At 32.9% G+C, this 18,512-nt stretch overlaps 1 protein-coding gene across 1 annotated transcript in view; it reads right to left on the reverse strand.

The window, feature by feature from the left end:
- LOC124359370 (leucine-rich repeat serine/threonine-protein kinase 1) overlaps window positions 1–18,512 on the reverse strand; it is a 182,130-nt gene that overhangs the window by 8,605 nt on the left and 155,013 nt on the right. Inside the window, exons 40-45 of the mRNA XM_046812061.1 lie at window positions 17,206–17,328; window positions 14,886–15,078; window positions 13,514–13,700; window positions 12,487–12,738; window positions 10,933–11,132; window positions 7,756–7,889 (exon numbers count right to left, since the gene is read on the reverse strand). Coding sequence (XP_046668017.1) covers window positions 7,756–7,889; window positions 10,933–11,132; window positions 12,487–12,738; window positions 13,514–13,700; window positions 14,886–15,078; window positions 17,206–17,328 — 1,089 coding nt within the window. The remainder of the gene's footprint in view (window positions 1–7,755; window positions 7,890–10,932; window positions 11,133–12,486; window positions 12,739–13,513; window positions 13,701–14,885; window positions 15,079–17,205; window positions 17,329–18,512) is intronic.

The raw sequence follows: 18,512 nt of genomic DNA on the forward strand, positions 1-18,512 counted from the left end.
TATGCAGTGGTTGATTTCTAGAAAATGAGAAGCAAAAACAGTAGCCTACCAAGATAGTGTGGGGTTATGGAATACCTACCATGATAACAAGGGGCCGGGATCACTCCCCTGGAGTTTCCAGAATGCCATTATACCTCAAATTGAGCCCTGACTATATAAATCTCAATGAGGGCATAATATATTAATATAAGTGTTTCAAAATTGCAAAGGAAGTATTTGATATAAGTCAATTCAAAAGAAATTTAAAATAAAAAATGACAATTAAAGTCTGTAAAATATGAGAACACATCTTAACTGAACTTTCAGAATTTAACAATTATAAAAATATGTTCTGGAATTTTATTTTTAGATTATGTTTTATAAAGATTTTATAAAGATTATGTTGAAAATAGCATCTATGACTTTAAGAAAGATACAACCATTGTTTCTATCTATTTTTAATAATTTTTCTCAGACATCAACGTTTCATGTTGTCATTTTTACGTACAGCAATGTTAGAAATAAAGATAGAGTAGATCAATCAAGAGTTAACGGTTTTTGTAATGTTCATAAAATTGTTTTTATATAACCGAGGAACAAGCCAACTGGTTTGAAGTGGCACTTCAAAACCAGTTGAATAACAGGTTATATTGTAGATAACACTCTTTATTAATGGATTATCTTGTTCGCTGAGCTCACCCAGCTTAGATATATTGAGTGCCAATAAGTGCTCATAGCATGATCAGCTTCTGTAACATTTATGAATATTTTCTGATCATATTTTATTGGGGATAAATTAAGTAGAAGACTGTACTTATCTTTTTGAAATAGAAGTTAAATGAGTTCATATTATGTTGTGGAGGATATTTTTAAAGTTGGCCTATGGAATATCAGAAGTCACAATATACACACAAACTTAAGCAACAGAACACACAAGTCAAAAGTTAACCCTAGATCTGTACAATATTAACCCTTTAGGGAGTAATATAAAATATTACAAAATGAGTATGGCCGTTCTGGAACGGCCTATGGTGTATAGTGTAAATTGAGTATGGACGTTCTGGAACGGCCTATGGTGTATAGTGTAAATTGAATATGGACGTTCTGGAACGGCCTATGGTGTATAGTGTAAATTGAATATGGACGTTCTGGAACGGCCTATGGTGTATAGTGTAAATTGAATATGGACGTTCTGGAACGGCCTATGGTGTATAGTGTAAATTGAGTATGGACGTTCTGGAACGGCCTATGGTGTATAGTGTAAATTGAATATGGACGTTCTGGAACGGCCTATGGTGTATAGTGTAAATTGAATATGGACGTTCTGGAACGGCCTATGGTGTATAGTGTAAATTGAGTATGGACGTTCTGGAACGGCCTATGGTGTATAGTGTAAATTGAGTATGGACGTTCTGGAACGGCCTATGGTGTATAGTGTAAATTGAATATGGACGTTCTGGAACGGCCTATGGTGTATAGTGTAAATTGAATATGGACGTTCCAGAATGTCCTAAGAATAAATAAATGTAATATAGCCTATAGTCTTCTAAACATCGAATATCACTATAATAACAATTAGATTATTGTTACAAGTCTTATTGGGATGTATAGAGTGAACGTTTGGGATCGATTTTTAGACAACTGTATATGAACTAAGACGCTAAATAGACACTGCGCGCGCATTTGCCAAGTTTCCCTCGCAACAGCTGGTTAGCAGCAACAGCTGTCTTGTTGATCGATCACCTGACTTGGCGCGTAAACACTTGGTGCCAATATCGTCTATAATTACGACAGTCGTCCGTCACTACATTGAACTAGTTGTCTGTCAAGTAGTGTGAGAAGTTGTTCTTTTGTTGTGTTTTAGTTAGTTATAATGTAATAATTTGTTTTTAGTGTCAGTTATATATAGTTACAGTTATTTATACTCTAGTTAGTTGAATCTACATTTATTTATTACTCAGAAAAATGGATTCTGATAGGCTACTCAGGAGTAAAGAAATAAGAAACTGTGTTTATGACATTAGTGAAGGTGACCAACTAACAAGTGACGAAATCAAGTTCTAAAGTCTGATGAGGAATTTTCTGATGGTGAGTTTGACTCATTTCAACTTAGTTCACCTCCTGAAGATGTCGAAATGTCAGTTGATGATAATATTACTTCTCATATCACAGTCTAATGATTCCCTTTCGACAACTAACGCTGTTTTTTGTCAAACTTGTGGATGGAGACACAATGATGATGATTTTCAGCCAACAAACTACAATTTTGATAATTCTATGACAGGTCTAAGTATTGATTTAGATGGATTTAGAGGTAATGAAATTGATTTTTTTCATTACATACTTGATTGGGACTTGTTGTCGCACATATCTTGTGAAACAAACAAATACTATCAGCAAACAGTTACCGGAAATGGCGACATGTCTGAATTTTCTAAATTGAACCGTTGGACGGATACAAATCCTGAAGAAATATATTGTTTATTTGGAGTAATTCTCCTAATGCCACATGTAAAAAAAAAAGTTTAAAACAATATTGGACTAAAAGATCCCCTATTACAAAAACCTATCTTTTCAAAGATTTTTACCCGAGACAGATTTCTTTTGCTTCTCTGCATGCTACATTTAGATGACAATTCTCTTGTTACTGGCGGAGACAAGTTGTACAAGATACGGACCGTAATTGAGACAGTGAGACGTAAGTTTTCTTCCAGTTTCTATCCCGGCCAAAATGTTGTGATTAACGAGAGCCTTATGTTATGGAAAGGAAAACTAGCCTTTCGACAGTTTATACCATCTAAGAGAAGCCGATTTGGCATAAAGATTTTTGTGCTATGTGACTGCACTTGACTTTCTTGTGTATACAGGTAAGAGTACCCAATATTTTACCGCAGATAATGATGCCAACATTTCAGCAAAGGTAGTTTCGACATTGATACAACCATACTTAGAGAAAAACCATATACTCTATGTCGACAATTGGTACTCCAGTGCACAGTTATTTGAGCAATTGCATGAAAAGCAAACAGGGGCATGTGGTACAGTAAGAATAAGAATGACTAGAAAAACATGCCATGTCTCCCTAAAAAAATTAAGGGAGGTGAAGTTATAGTTAGATCTAATGAAAAAATTATTACAGTAAGATGGTGTGATAGACGTGAGGTAACAATGCTAAGCACTGTCTATAGCCACGAAATGCTAGATGTAACAAGGACAAGGAAAAACTGTAAAAAAACCCGAAAGTTGTAATAGAATATAATAAAAATATGGGATCTGTCGATAAGTCAGATATGATGATTTCCTTCAACGAATCTTCAAGAAAAACGAGAAAGTGGTACAGAAAATTATTTTTTCATATTGTAGATATTTGTGTTCTAAATTCATACAATATGTTCAAGCTGCACAACAATTATAAAATATCACTGCTGGAATTTAGAATCAACCTAATACGACAGCTGCTCGAAACTCAACACTCGTCTGAAGAGAGAGTAACAGTTCAACGACCACTGGGACCGAATGCCGGCGCCAAGCGCCTGACAGCTCGTCACTTCCCCCGGCCTACACCAACTCCAACCGGACAGAAAAGGAAAGTGCAACGGAAATGCTTTGTATGTGCTAATACCACTTTGAAGCCTAAAAAGAGGAAAGACACCACGTTTGAATGTGTTGAATGTAATATTGGACTATGTATATATCCATGCTTCGAAGTCTTCCATACCAAAGTCAAATTTTAATTTTCACAATAAAAGTCAAATTAACTTTAAATTTTAGTCTTAAACCATAATTTTTATGTAAAACAAATAAAGTTTGATCAATATTAATAAATTTCAAAGAAATTTTTTTCTTACTCCTTAAGGTCATTTTTAGTATTATAGGCTACTCCTTAATGTACTGTAAAAATGGACATTTTTCTGGGACGGCCAAACTCCTGAAAGGGTTCAACTTTTTAATTAGTCAACACATTGTCAGTACTTTATGGGCTTATTTAAAAACGTAAATATCCACACCTACAAGATCTGCTCTAAATCTACATTGCTACATATTGTTTTTTTTTCTCAGAAATTGTAAATTATCATTATTTAAAATTAGTGAGACACTTAAAATTTTTATAAAGTAATTTTTAAATTAAGTTTACATTTTTTTTATAAAAATCATAATTTCAAGCATTATCAGTTTTGAAAATTTCCGGTAAATGTTTACTTTAGCTAGCAATTTTACAATATTTGTTGTTAATTCAAAAGGAAAATGCTTAAAAATTAAATTAAAAAAAACACAGTTAACAATTCAATTTTGGAAATCCAAAACTTTTAAACTTTAAACCCATAAAAAGACTAGTAATGGAACGGGCTAACAGTAATGCTTCTGCCCATCAGCACAGACTGCAACAGCACCTTCGGTACTGCCCCACGCTCTTGGTGACGAACGAAAAACATCCCTCGAGATATTACTGGTCAGTAAAATACAAAATTCGAAAAGGCTGACCAATAATGCTTTAGAGAAAAAAATACACAATCACTTAACCATATTATTCAATGTAGCAAGGCAATGGCTGACAATGGAAGCTAATGTAGAAGTACATGAACAATTTAAATTCGCATTACGAAGTAAAATAAAACAATACGTCTTTTCTGTCCATTCTGACACAATAAAAGGCAGTATATGTTAAAGTGCACTCGCAAGACTAACTTTTACATTGGATATACTGAAAAACACCACTCACTAGCACCATTTATGTAAATGGCTGCACAACGAACTCGAAACAATCAGGAAAAGCTATGTTAAGAGATCCAAATAAGTCGCACAACAACTATCAGGGCCAAATAACAAAGGAAAAGTGATGAATAACCCTCACCATGGAAATAGAAATGATGAATTGGCAGTTGGCACATGTAATCTTTCTGCTAAGACTAGGTTGACAAATCTATTATACCCTCCTCTTACACCCAACCCTCCTTAGTTTTTTATTCTCCCCCAACCAGAAACGGCTATTCCTCTCAGCCCCAAGATTGATAAGAGTAATTGAAATATAATCTAAATTAAAACATTTTAATAATTATTATGCAATATATTGTTTCGACCGCCTAAAATTTCTTTCTAGAAATGAAAGTATACTATTTTTAAAAATTGTTTAATGTATATTTAGACTGAGGTCATTACTTTTTGGCAATATACTGTATACGCTTTATTAGAGAATTTCATTCACTCAATTGAATTCTTGTTTGTAATACTGAGACTGGTTTTAATTCACATTAAATCATCTTCAGTTGCAAGGTGCATATCGATGTTTCTTTCATATCACTAGTTTTAGAATCATTTGTTGTTTTAAATGTACAAACATTGGTTACATAAATATAAGATATATAATATCTAACACTTTTTTCAAAACAAACAAGCAACATAGAACCTGTGTGCTGTTTCATGATGGTTGACCATCCTAACCTCTATGAACCAGACTATCACTGTGTTTGGAGTTTGGACATAAAGTGGAGCCTTCATGTTGACACTCATTTACTCGTATTGTTATGTAGCCATTTGTAGGTGAAAAAATTATAATTGGTGTTTATTACATTTCATTAAGGTATCAAATATAATGTGCTATAAAGTTCTTTGGTCATTCAGGATATTTGCAGGTTCTTTTTTAATTGTCCTCTATATATGAAATTGTTTTAAAGTGTTGAGTTTTTTACTTTTGGGCGTGTTTTTTTTTTGTATTACAGTTTTTGTTAATTATTTGTTCAGAAAACTTATAAGGTCGGAATCTTTTCTAGGGAGATGTTATTTATATTGTGTTCTGAAGCTGCGTTCTGTCTGACTGATGTAGAATTTTGGACACCTACCACATTTGATTTTGATACTCCTGAAGTCTTTAAGTCATCTTCGTGTTTTGACCTTGTGTTTAATAATTGTACTAATTTGGTTTTTAGATCTATTTGTATCCTTAGTTATTTATAATCTTGTGAATTGAATTGTTAATTTTTCCTTTGTGTGTTAATTGGATGAACTCTTTTTTATTATTTATTTTAATGGGATGGTAAATCTTGTTTTCTTTTTCCAGATCAGTTTATTAAAGACTGCAGTATAATAAGCATCCAACAATGAGTGATCGATAATAATGAATCATCAATTAGAGGGATTTAAATGTTGTCAGACATGTTTACCCTGTTAAGTACAGTAATTGTAAGTACTATACTGCTCATACTTAGTATAAACTATTGTTTATTATTTTCTATAATCTAAAAATGCATATATCTCTTTGGCATATAAAAATATAGCTTTACTATGATACAATCTATAAGTCTATAACGTAATTCAGTTCAACATTATTGTTCCAAAGTAACTGAGACAAAGTAAAATCATGTGTGTGTTATTTGAGTAATGGCTGCTAGAGACGGGAAATACTGTTGTTTGTCAATACCTATTACAAAATTACGTGTTGACTTATTATGTTAAGTCATGATAAGATTTTTAAGTGTAATATACTGAGTAACCAAAAACCAGTAATCGTTATGAGAACAAATCATTGAGCCCAGCTGTTACTGAAACAACAGTATCTCGGTAATAGGTTACCACAGAATTACCTGTTACTAACTTTAATAATGCCCGTCTTTAATGGCAGCAAGTACAATAATTATGTACATGTTTTATTTGTGTCAGACACGTTTATCCTTCAAAATAGTAAAAAGTAAGTAAATGTTATATTGTTTTGTTTCTTATATTTTATAAATACAGTATGTATAGCCTAGATTGTTTTTTATTCACCATAACATTATTACATTTTATACTGTACTTTCAAATACAACATGATTAAAATATAAGTTATTTGGTTTAAGTAGTTGTAGCGAGGATTCTTTACTCATGAATATCGATGATTCGATATTATCGATTACTGGAGTGTTGGACACTTATTGTACTACAGCCTTCTTGAATGTATGAGGGTTGTATCCATTATTCACTGTAATCTATTTTATTATGTTAAGTTCTTCAATATAGTCTTATTCATTCATGGGTGTATTTAATAATCTGTAGATCATACTGTTGAAGGCTGCAAATTTATGGGTTATTGGGAGATTTGAGTTTAAATGGATTACTTGATCTGTTGTTTTCGGTTTTCAGTATATTTTTAATTTGTGTTCGTTATTTATGACTGATATTTAAAGATTCATATATCTCAGCTGTTTGTTTTCATCTTCTGTTCCGGTTGTAAATATGGGTTAGGATGAAGTTTATTTATTAAGTTGCTTAATATATCAATTTGTCCTCTATGGACAAATTATTTAATCAGCATATCAATTATGTAAATAAAATGATCATTTACATGTATTTAAAGATAAATGTTTAACATTTGATGTTTCATAATCAACAAGATTAAAATAGGTATTATTTGTTTGCTCCAATATAGTTTTACTACTTGATTTATGAGTCAATTAGTAGAGTTGTGTTTTCAGGTAAACTAAAAAGGTTTTTTATATTTTGAAATTTATTACAAGAACATTTTGAACTTTAAAACACATGTTTATTTTTAAGTTACAATGTTATTTGAATTTTATGAATTAAGTGTTTAAGGCATTTCAATTTCAAAAATAGGAACATCAGGTTAAATATATATATATTTTTTTATGTGAAAGTAAATACCTACCCAGATTAACTAAGTACCTATCATCAAACAATCCTGTTATATTATATTTGCAGCTAGCATGGTGTTTTACAAAACTTCTTGAATATAGTTGACTAGCACTAGAAGAATTGATATGTTTGATCTAAACAGCTGATCACTACCTGACAACGCCCTGGGCTAAGGTGCTCCTCTATACTGATGGACTTGAGGCTCTCTGAGCAAGGCACCAGCTTGGAGCAGTCCAGCTTATTGACAATCATCCTGGTAATGGGGTCCCACTGGTACACCACACACCCTGCAACATGATCAGATATAAACACGATTACAAAAGTAAGGAAGCGGAGTGTCCGTCTCTGCAGCTAATTCTTTAGTTGTTCCTCCTACACGATTGCAATGTAGCTAGACTAAGATGAGTCTTGTGCGGTGAGGAGGGAAAATATACCAAAAGTTCACATCCAAAAGTAATGAGTACACAATGTCAAGGAATCACGACTATCTCTATCACCACACATAAACACGACTCAGTTGCGCTAGAGAGAAAGATTGTTTAACAGCTGTATCATTATAAAACAATTTTCATTATTTTACTTGTATACAAGATAAATAATCATGGCCATGGAGATTCTTGTATATAGAGTACAGAAAATATTATTGTTCATGATTGTTGAAAAGAGATTGGTGTTGGAAATACTTAAAACAATATTTTAGCCATAATACAAAAATACTATCACATAATACTAAAAGAGTCAGTTCACAGATTTTGTCAATCGGTGCAGCACGAGTACAATGCAAGATTAGATGTTTTAAACTAAAATGAAACATAACTTAATATCTCTGGAAAAAGAATATTCTATGCTTTTTTCATGTACAAAATGTTTGTGGAGGTCTTTTTTTAGCTATAAATCATAAAACAATAATCATCCAAATTTCACCTCCTTATTATGACAATAAATTCATCAAAGTTTGAAAAATTAAACAGATGATTTGTATATTGAATAGTCAACTTTTGAGGTTTTCAAGCATTCAACCTTATAAATTATTTCTGCATTTAGCCTTCCGCTTAGTGCAGCATCTGAAATCTGATAATGTCACAGGCAAGACTCCTGGAATTCCAAATTTATAGGATTTTTAAGTAAAGAAAAAAAACCATCCATTTAATTTTTTTTTAATTTGTTCTATAAGCATTTGCTTTTGATTACACATATTTTATTTTATTCATTACATATATTTTTTTACATTAATCATATTTAGTGACAACTATGATAAAAACACACACTAAACAGTATAGAGTTTGACCACATAATGTACAAGTTACGACGGATGCAATAAACACATGCATGAAGACTGTGAAAGAAAAAAGCAAGACACAAACTATTTTGGACTGTAATTTCCAGGGCCAATATCTATACAAATTTTATAATGACTATGTTACAAATTAATACACCAATATTTATTTTTATTTTTAAATATAATAAACACGATATAAGTTTTTAAACCAATAAATTTATACAAAATTATCAAGATTCTACAATGTTTAGGGATTTTTTTAGAATCACTAAATCTCTTTATTTTGAACACAAACAGTGAGTGAGGAAGTTTGGATGTTAACAAGTCGTTGTATTTATCTTTAAATGATAGTGGTAATTTATTCACTGTACTTAACCTGCTAGTGGTCTGATAAGCAATACAACATGTTAGTACAGTGTGGCTCGTTTATCTTCCTTCCCATTTTGTGTTATCAATAATAACTTACCGTCATTAACTATTTTTATGACAACTCATCTGCAGTGATAGAAAATAATCTCACTAACAAACATTACTTGAAACAATGAAATATTGAATGGATTGCTTGCTTATTTTATACCAACAACATTTATTTTTCCTGCAAGAATAATTTATAGTCACTGTTAATAAACATGTAGGCTAGTCAATAAGTAATGTAATTAATTAACTATTGACTCACACCATCTTTTCTACTATATTATCTTTTGAGGAAAATCCTATTATGGCCTTTCCTTCATTATATATAGTTACCTGAGCAAAATCCGCATACATTTTGATTTTTAATGTAAAGAGGCTAAACAGAAACATAACCCGTTTTTGTCTATCTTTTAGACAATATCAGTTTTAGCTGAAACAGAGCTATAAAACCTGATTTATAATAATGTATTGTCCAGTAGTAATATATTACCACAGTACGGCATGTACAGCTCAAATGTTTCAAGTTCAAAATCGTACATAGTTCCAGTTTTGCTTCCAGTCCCTTGGTATTTATTTTATAAATAATGATAAAACAGGGTGACACATTACTGAAACAGTTGGACAAATTTAAAATTCAATGCAAATAATAATAATTACACATTTTTGTTATTAGCTGGTAGCTCAGCTGTACGCTTTATTGTCTGATAGTTTCTTCACATTACATATATTGGTGAACTGTGAAAAATTGCTTGATTCTGATGTTGATAAGGTTTTTACAGAGTGATTATGAATATAATTTGTTAGATAATTAGATAGTGATGGATGTGAGAACAGTGCCTAATGCTGCTGTACCTTTGTTGTTGTTGTGCAAAATTGTTTCAAGGTTTTTTATACTTTAGTAAATTACTAAAGAAAGAACAGCGAACCATATAAGTACTGTAAATACTACTATGTATGCACTACAAAAAGATTTTAATGGCTTGTTAAAATTCAGTGTTATGAGCGAAGGAAGAATCTTGCCATAAAAATTTGTGACTGACTTTTGTATGGAATAATTCTAAAAGCACACTGGTATACAAAACTAATATACTTATTAAAGCTAAAAATTCGAACTAAGATCACAGCCACAATAAAACAATCTTAGGAAGTAATATTAAATTTACAATAAACAATTAAAAAGCTGTTTACTACATGCATATAATGTATATAACTTGTACATGTATATAACTTGTGAAAAACCCGTATTTTTTAAATGCACATTTCAATATAATTAAGTAAAAAAACTAAGAGATTCTTTTTTAATCTGTACTTTTTAATTGTACATTACCCTTATTGTTTCCACCTAATATTAGGGTTTATTTTATTTTAATATAATAGAATTAAAATATGTTTCACTGTCCCTTGAGATTTGAATTATCTATGTTCCATGCATTATGATAGTAACTAATGCAGCAAGTCTATGTTTGATTTATATATTGTGTTTAGTTATGAAATTTCTCACAATTTACATGAGTTCCAAAACCAATGGGCATAGACCAAATAGGAACAGTAGAAAAGTTAATAAACATCTTAACCTTTTTTTAAATAAATTCAAAATCAGGGTATTTTCTGTTTATCGAGTTGGATAAATCTCTCACCTGGGTACACGTATGTCCAGACAGAAGGAAGCCTCCCTGAGTAGTAGACCGGGGCATGAGAAGACACCACTTGCAATACATCGACGTTGGCTATGACAGGCTCATAGTGGTTCAGCACCTCATGGCCCGTGACCACATTGTCCCTCATCGGGTAAATGGAGAGAGCTCCATTGCTCTCTCCACACCACAGTTCACATTCCCTGCAACATTGTGTCCTAAGTTATGTGGTAAAAAAACCCTGTTGGAATTTACTTTGATTTCAAATAACATACGAGTATGAGACATCAACCACTTATCATCAGATGTTAAAACAGTAGAAAAAATGTCCCAAGGCTGCCAATGAAATGGTTAGCTGAAACCAGTTTGCTAATTTTTCCAATTCTCTTTCAGAACATGACCACCCGTCAGTACATGCCACACTTTCAGAACAAATTCTGTTGCAAAATGTCTTATTTTAATACAATGCGTGGCATGCTCTGACAATTTATTTACCACTTGTACTGCTATTAACTGGTACCTTTCTTGGTTTGATGAAGTTGCCACTAGATCATACTAGTATTCACTTATCTTGGATTACTCTACAAATAGAACATTTCATCAGCCATTAATTTTGTTGTATACAATATTTACTTACATTCACAGACATGGTATTGATTTATTGATTTATTGATAGAACTTAATACAAGATCATCAAGATCTGAATTGGTGTCAAACAGTATAAGCATTTTACAATTTGTCAATAATAGTTTCCAGGTTAGGCAGTTGTGGTTAATGTTCTCTCCAATTCAGGAACTCCTCCAGGCTGTAGAATGATTGGTCCAGCAACCAGGTTGTCAGTCTCTTCTTAAGCAGATTGCGGCTGATACTCTTCAGTGCTTCTGGGAGGTTGTTAAAAAATTTTGCTCCAGTGTATGTAGGCTTTGATTCATAGAGTGCTGACCTGTGTAGAGGTAATGTATAGTTTGTGGCATTTCTAGTTTGGTAAGCATGCCTATCATAGTGTCTTGGAAGGTTTCGAGAAGAGGCATGAAGTATTGTCTCTAGGATATAAAGGGAGGGTGCTGTGAGGATCCCTAAGTCCTTAAAAGCCTGTCTACAGCTGTCTCTTGTGCCGGATTGGTATCAATCCAGTTTGTGTGTGAGTGATGACAACACTAACAGTGATGACAATATTTTTGTGATGAATAGAAGTTTAACCAACAATTATGAGGGAGTGCTATTTAGCTGCAATAGATTTCCCTCTAAGAAACTCTATATTGAATTTAAATTATTATTAGTGTTAATGGAAAATCGTATTTAAAAAAACTCATTTTCATTGAGATAACATTTCTGAAGAGAAATATTTATGGATTTGAGACAAGTTCTTATTAATAACGAAGTTTTATACTATTTCCTCTATTAAAAACCTGTGTTAAAAGAGCCTTGCATGTGCGGTCGACAGCTTACTACCGTACGCTCTTAAGATATTACATGAAGCAAACATTATTCATAACATAATATGAATAGTATTTTCAAAGTTGAATGTCATTCAGACTTTCACAGTTTACTACTCACCCACTGTCGCTGCTATAGTACACGGCGGTGATGGCGTGGAGGACCGTGCTGCTGCCTAGTTCACTCATCACAAAGCTGCCTTCAGCCATCGTGTGGGATGAGGGGGAGGCATCACTGCGCACTAGGAACACCCGGCCGTTACTTAGTCCCACGGCCACACGAGCCTGTTGTGTCAGGTACAGCAGTGCACAAACGCATGTCGAATCTGCAGGATCCAGTGTGTAGCTAAATACGTGACCACAGTCACCAACCCTACAATCAAATTCACAATTTAGAATCACTTAGGGTACCAAGCATCATTGTCTTTTTACATTACCTCAGTCAACTATGACAATGAAAAACATGCTGAGGAGGTATATATTTATTTTATTTCAAAATATTTTGTTCACAATATTCAAGCTTGTTCCAGTAAAAATATGATATTTCAGAAAATATAGAATTATTTTGTCAAAAATTAAAATATTTCTCAAAATTACATAACAGATCAAATAAATGATAGACACAAGAAATAAATCAATGCATTTCCAATCGTAACAATAGTAAAAAATGTCATGTAAGCTAACATAACGTACAAATTTCAACACAGTAGAGTAATAATCCTGAAATTGTGTTAAAGAAGCTAATTTTGATCGGTTAAAGGAATTTTGAATTTCAAAATTTTGGGGGAGTTTTGTTACAGAGTTTGAAAGCTGAGTAATATATTCCAGCTTCATACACGGCTAATCAATTGACTTGTGTATTGTAAATTTCTCTGCATGACATCGTAATTATATTTAATGTGATTTTTGTAAAACTTGATTGTTACTGTTTTAGGTCTCAGTTTGAACCCCTGACCTATTGATAGCAAACTAGTAAATGTTACTACATCTATATGGTACAATATGTATAGTCCCACCAAATTTATAAACATGCACAATGAATCAGTGTTTGTAATAAGGAAGTCGTCATGAAGCAAACAGTGACAAATCCCAGTTACCTATTGCATTTGGGTACCAAAAGACTAGATATCCTTGTAAGTTCACAGTACCTGAAGACATGAATGGTGCCAGCAGTGTCTCCAAGCCAGACGTAGCCGTCCACTAGACAGGCAGCGGTGGGGCAGTCGGGAAGCGAGAGGGTTGAATACTGCACACAGGCCCGTCCACTCACCACCAGCTGGTCTGCCCGACTGTTCCCACACGCCAGCCATACCTCACCTCCCGTTCCCGTCTCCTCTGTGCCACCAACACATTCTTATTTTAAACTATCTTTATTACTACAATTATCAAACTGTTCAATATTATTAACTGATTAGTATACCAAAGTATTTACGGGTTTTTAACAACTAAATATATTACAAGTACCAAATATGTAGAAATAATTAAATAAGAATGTACTAAAAAATAAATAATCCACAGGTATAAATATGAAAACAAACAAATCAAGAAAGAAGTCAACCAATCTGACTGAATACTGAGAAAGATGTTTGCACAACTGTGATTACTCTATAGTTATTATAATCTGCTCATATTAGAAACGTACATATTTTGATGTTTATCCAGATATTGCATTCACCATATTTTCAGTCCTAATATATCATCTTGGATCAAATCCAGACTCATCATATTTGTTAACACGTTGAAACAATCAATAACGAACCAGCAAGATTCACCTACATGGAGCTCTGATTGTGTTACGCAAAAAAATCACATAAACATTGATATTTCACCATCTGTTTCTCCAGAGCAGACAAGAAAGCACAAAGTTAAGAACACAAGGTGGGTTAAACTGCTGCACAATGAAGTACGTTACACAAGTAGTTGCTACCAACTGTTTCATATTAAGCATTAAAATAGTAGCATGGCATATATGAATATGTTAGTAATTTTGAACATGTTGCCTAGGAAGATAGTAGATGAGGGTTTTCTATATTATAATGAGTTTTAAAGAGCCATAGAGTTTGGTAATCCATTGATTGAAAAGTTACATTTTTTAGAGGTGGCACTGCAGTTACATGTAGAGTATCAACAAACAGGACATTTAATTCAATATTCCATCTAATAAAACTGACACATTGCATGACACAAGTACTGACAAACACAGAAACAGGTTTTTGGATCTTGCTGTCATGTCTGTAATCATTCACACATTTGGTATCTATCAGACAGGCAATGTTTGTGTAGCTGTTAATAAATTCTTATCACCATGTTTTGCATTCAAACAAACAACTATATTAAAACTGCAATAACATTTTGCAAATGTAAAAATGTGTTAATTAATAATAATAAGCAATTTATCTTACTTAAAACTAATGAATCTGGTTCTTTCAGTACTGAGTAATTAAAAATTATACCCTCTCCTAAGATTCACAGGTGTGACAAATCACATGGAAGGTAAGGATGGTAGAAGAAGAGGTGTACCTGTGAGTGAGAGAGGAGCGGTGACAGTGGCAGTTACAGCAGCTGAGTGGTTGAGTGACACAATGTCATAAAGGTGAGTGAACTCCGGGGCCGAGGCTATCGATACGATCTGACTGGCCGATGGCCTGTCTCTGGGCTGCTGACACCAGCACAGCACCATCAAGTCCAGCATGTAGGTGGGGTAGGCTGTCTCCTGTTCAGTCACAATTCCACACGTCAGTTCCACAGATCACGGAATCCATTAAGTGAGCATTTCAAATGAAGCTCTGTTGTCGAGTTTAATCAAATGAATAATTATCTAGATCAAATTATATTTCTTTATTTTCAGAAGACCTACACGGCAAAAAAACTATACAATAAGTTACCTTTAATCAATTCAAAAACATTGAAAAGCAAACTCACAGATTTTGTTTGGAAAAAAACTATTATAGTGTTGATGAGTATTTGATGGATCCTGAATTTTAAAATTGTGTTTTAACATATATTACATTAAATTTGTTACGCTGTCTTGACCTCTTATATATATGTTTATGTGTATATGTATATGTGAATGGTGATGTGCATATATATGAATGTATATGTGTATGTATTAACTTATGACAATGTTACCTGTTTCTATAGCAATGCTATGTATAAACGTTGATGTAACAATAAAGACTGATTCTGATTCTGATGTAAGACAGTGTTAAAAACCAAACTCATATGCTTTAATCAACAATCATGTGATTAAATTACCATATAGTCTAACCAAACTTAGCTATGTTGCAATGACAATATTCACTGTAGAGACAATGAACTCTTAATTCTAAACTTGAATTTATTATAGGACAGTGCATGAGTTAACAAAGGAATCTGATTACATAGTTTGATGGACAAATACATATAAATCATTGAAAGGAATTCCGCGCATCATAAATATTTAATTACTTGGATTAAATTTTAAACTTATTTTTGGTGATGTTTAAGCAATTAAATTATGGTTCAAAATTAGTCAGACTGTAAAAAAGGCAAAACAATTTGATCTTAAAAAGCACACATAACGATATTCACAATTAATATAGGTACTAGTAAAAAAATAAATTGTTATAAATGTCCTCTCTTTTAAATTAAATTAAATTTAAATTTGCTCTATTTTTTATTGTTATTAAGAGTTAAAAAAATGTATTTTATAAAATATTTTAACAATATTTGTCTTATATTATTTGTCAATAATATTCATAACGCTGAAACTAAATAATTGGTGGTGATTGTTTATTAGGAAACAGAAACAAATGTGATTGATTTGCGATGATAACAACTGCATGTTGTCAATGTAATGTAAATAAGTATTTTACAAAAATCTGTAAATAACACAACTTTTTTTGCGCATGCCTATGCTCACAGGCAAAGTAAAATAAATGGTTTAAGGAATCTTCAGAGAACAGAATTCAGCTAACATATGGAGCTCAAATACTCCTTCTGATACTCTTGCTACACACTCAACTTGACGGTCTCAATTTAAATGATTATTTTTTTATGGAATTGACATATTGTTTATTATATTATTTAGATCTAAACAGCCAGGATTTTCAGATCAAAATGTTTTGAACCTAAGTACAATAAGAAATTTAACAGGTATACTTTACTTTTAGTATTCTTACTAATATTTACATATATATTCAGTACGTATTCAAAACAAGCACTTATTCTTAACCTTTTTAGGATGAATGGGCAGTTTTCTGCCCACACATAACTTGCAGAAGAAGACGACACAGGAATGTTACCAAAAATGTTACCAAAAAAAACAAGGGGGCAATATAATAGTACAGTATCACATCTGTCTAACTCTATTCAATTACATCAGGATTTGCTGAAACCAAAATTGTAGATCCAATGTAAGATCCAGTAATCAAAGGATAATATTAGATCATCCTTAATTATTAAAACTTTGTAAAATAAACAATTTATTTGTATTTGTTGAAACGACAGCAAAAACACATTTTAGTGATCGTTCATTAGTGTACCATATATCAGCCGATAATTAATGACGCACCAGATCTCTGCTGTTTCAAAGGTCAAATCCCAACGATTGATTCTCGAATCCAAATCTTTAATGTTGATTTGGTACATTAAAGATTCAGCTTTGAGCCATCACTAATTCTCATAATTGAATGAATAAATCAATCTTTTTATTCACCACAGACACATGGTGGAACAATAATTTAAGTAAATAAAAATTAATGACAATATTTATAAGTCCAAAAGAATATTATGAATTTTCTTCAATAAATCAAGCTGGAAAACCTTACATCTATGACTATTTTGAGTAGGTAACACAAACCCTATGAGTGAGGGGCGGTCGACCTCCCTCTAGGATGCACTCTTTGACTGATTCATGACTCTCGAATGGCTGATGCAGTGTAAGTAACTCGTAGATGAACATTCCAAATGAAAAGCAGTCCACCTGCACAGATAACACTGCACTCTACCTCGAACTATATCATATTTTATGAGCAGATATGTCTTACAGTGTTAAAAATGTTGTTGGCATTTAAAATGTTATGGCTGTGTGAAAACCATCAGCAAATAGCAGTAACAGTAATTATAAATTAATTAAATAATACTATCAAATACAGTATACAAAACAAACTATAACAATTACAACAAAAAATAAAAATATAAAAATTTAATGTAACACTAGGACTTACACAAAAGATTTTAAATTGATTTCCAACTTGAAGCAAAACATTTAGCACAGAAGCATGACACACGCCATTCACAAAACTAGTTATCACCAGACAGAACTGGCTAACACTGCATAGAACTGGCTATCGCTGCACAGAACTAACTAATACTACAGAACTATCTAACACCACAGAACTAACTAATACTACAGAACTAACACCACAGAACTGGCTATCGCTGCATAGAACTAACTAATACCACAGAACTAACTAACACCACAGAACTAACTAATACTACAGAACTAACACCACAGAACTGGCTATCGCTGCATAGAACTAACTAATACCACAGAACTAACTAACACCACAGAACTAACTAACACCACAGAACTAATACTACAGAAATAACACACAGAACTGGCTATCACTGCAGAGAACTTGCTATCGCTGCACAGAGCTGTTTTACTCCACACAGGACTGGCTATAAAATCACAGAACTGACTAATACTACAGAACTGGCTATCACCACGGAACTTAATATCAATACACTACACTAACCATAACTATTCCCACATTTTTTTTTTTTTTGCTTTGGGATATTGGGGTGGATTCATAGATCCTCACACGTCAACCTGAGCTTATTGTGTGCCCCTTTGATGTTAGAGGGGTAAGCCTATCTTTGTGCCCTTAATTAGGCTAAGAAGCTTTTCCCTGATACTAGCATCTGGTTCGTCGCCTGGTTGTTTATCACCGAAAAGAGCCCTTCTCCTTGCTCCCAGTCTCTCACAGTCCAGTATTATGTGTTTTGCAGTCTCTTCAGACTTATTGCAGAGTCTACACTCCGAGTCCTCATTTCGTAAACCTAGAGTGTTTAGGTGTTTCCTGAAGTGGCCGTGTCCAGTGATCAAGGCAATCACTTGCTTAACCCGATCCCTGCCCAGCCCCATCAGCCATCTGGTGAAGC

Source organism: Homalodisca vitripennis, chromosome 4 (genome assembly GCF_021130785.1).
Source record: "Homalodisca vitripennis isolate AUS2020 chromosome 4, UT_GWSS_2.1, whole genome shotgun sequence".
Lineage (NCBI taxonomy): Eukaryota > Metazoa > Arthropoda > Insecta > Hemiptera > Cicadellidae > Homalodisca > Homalodisca vitripennis.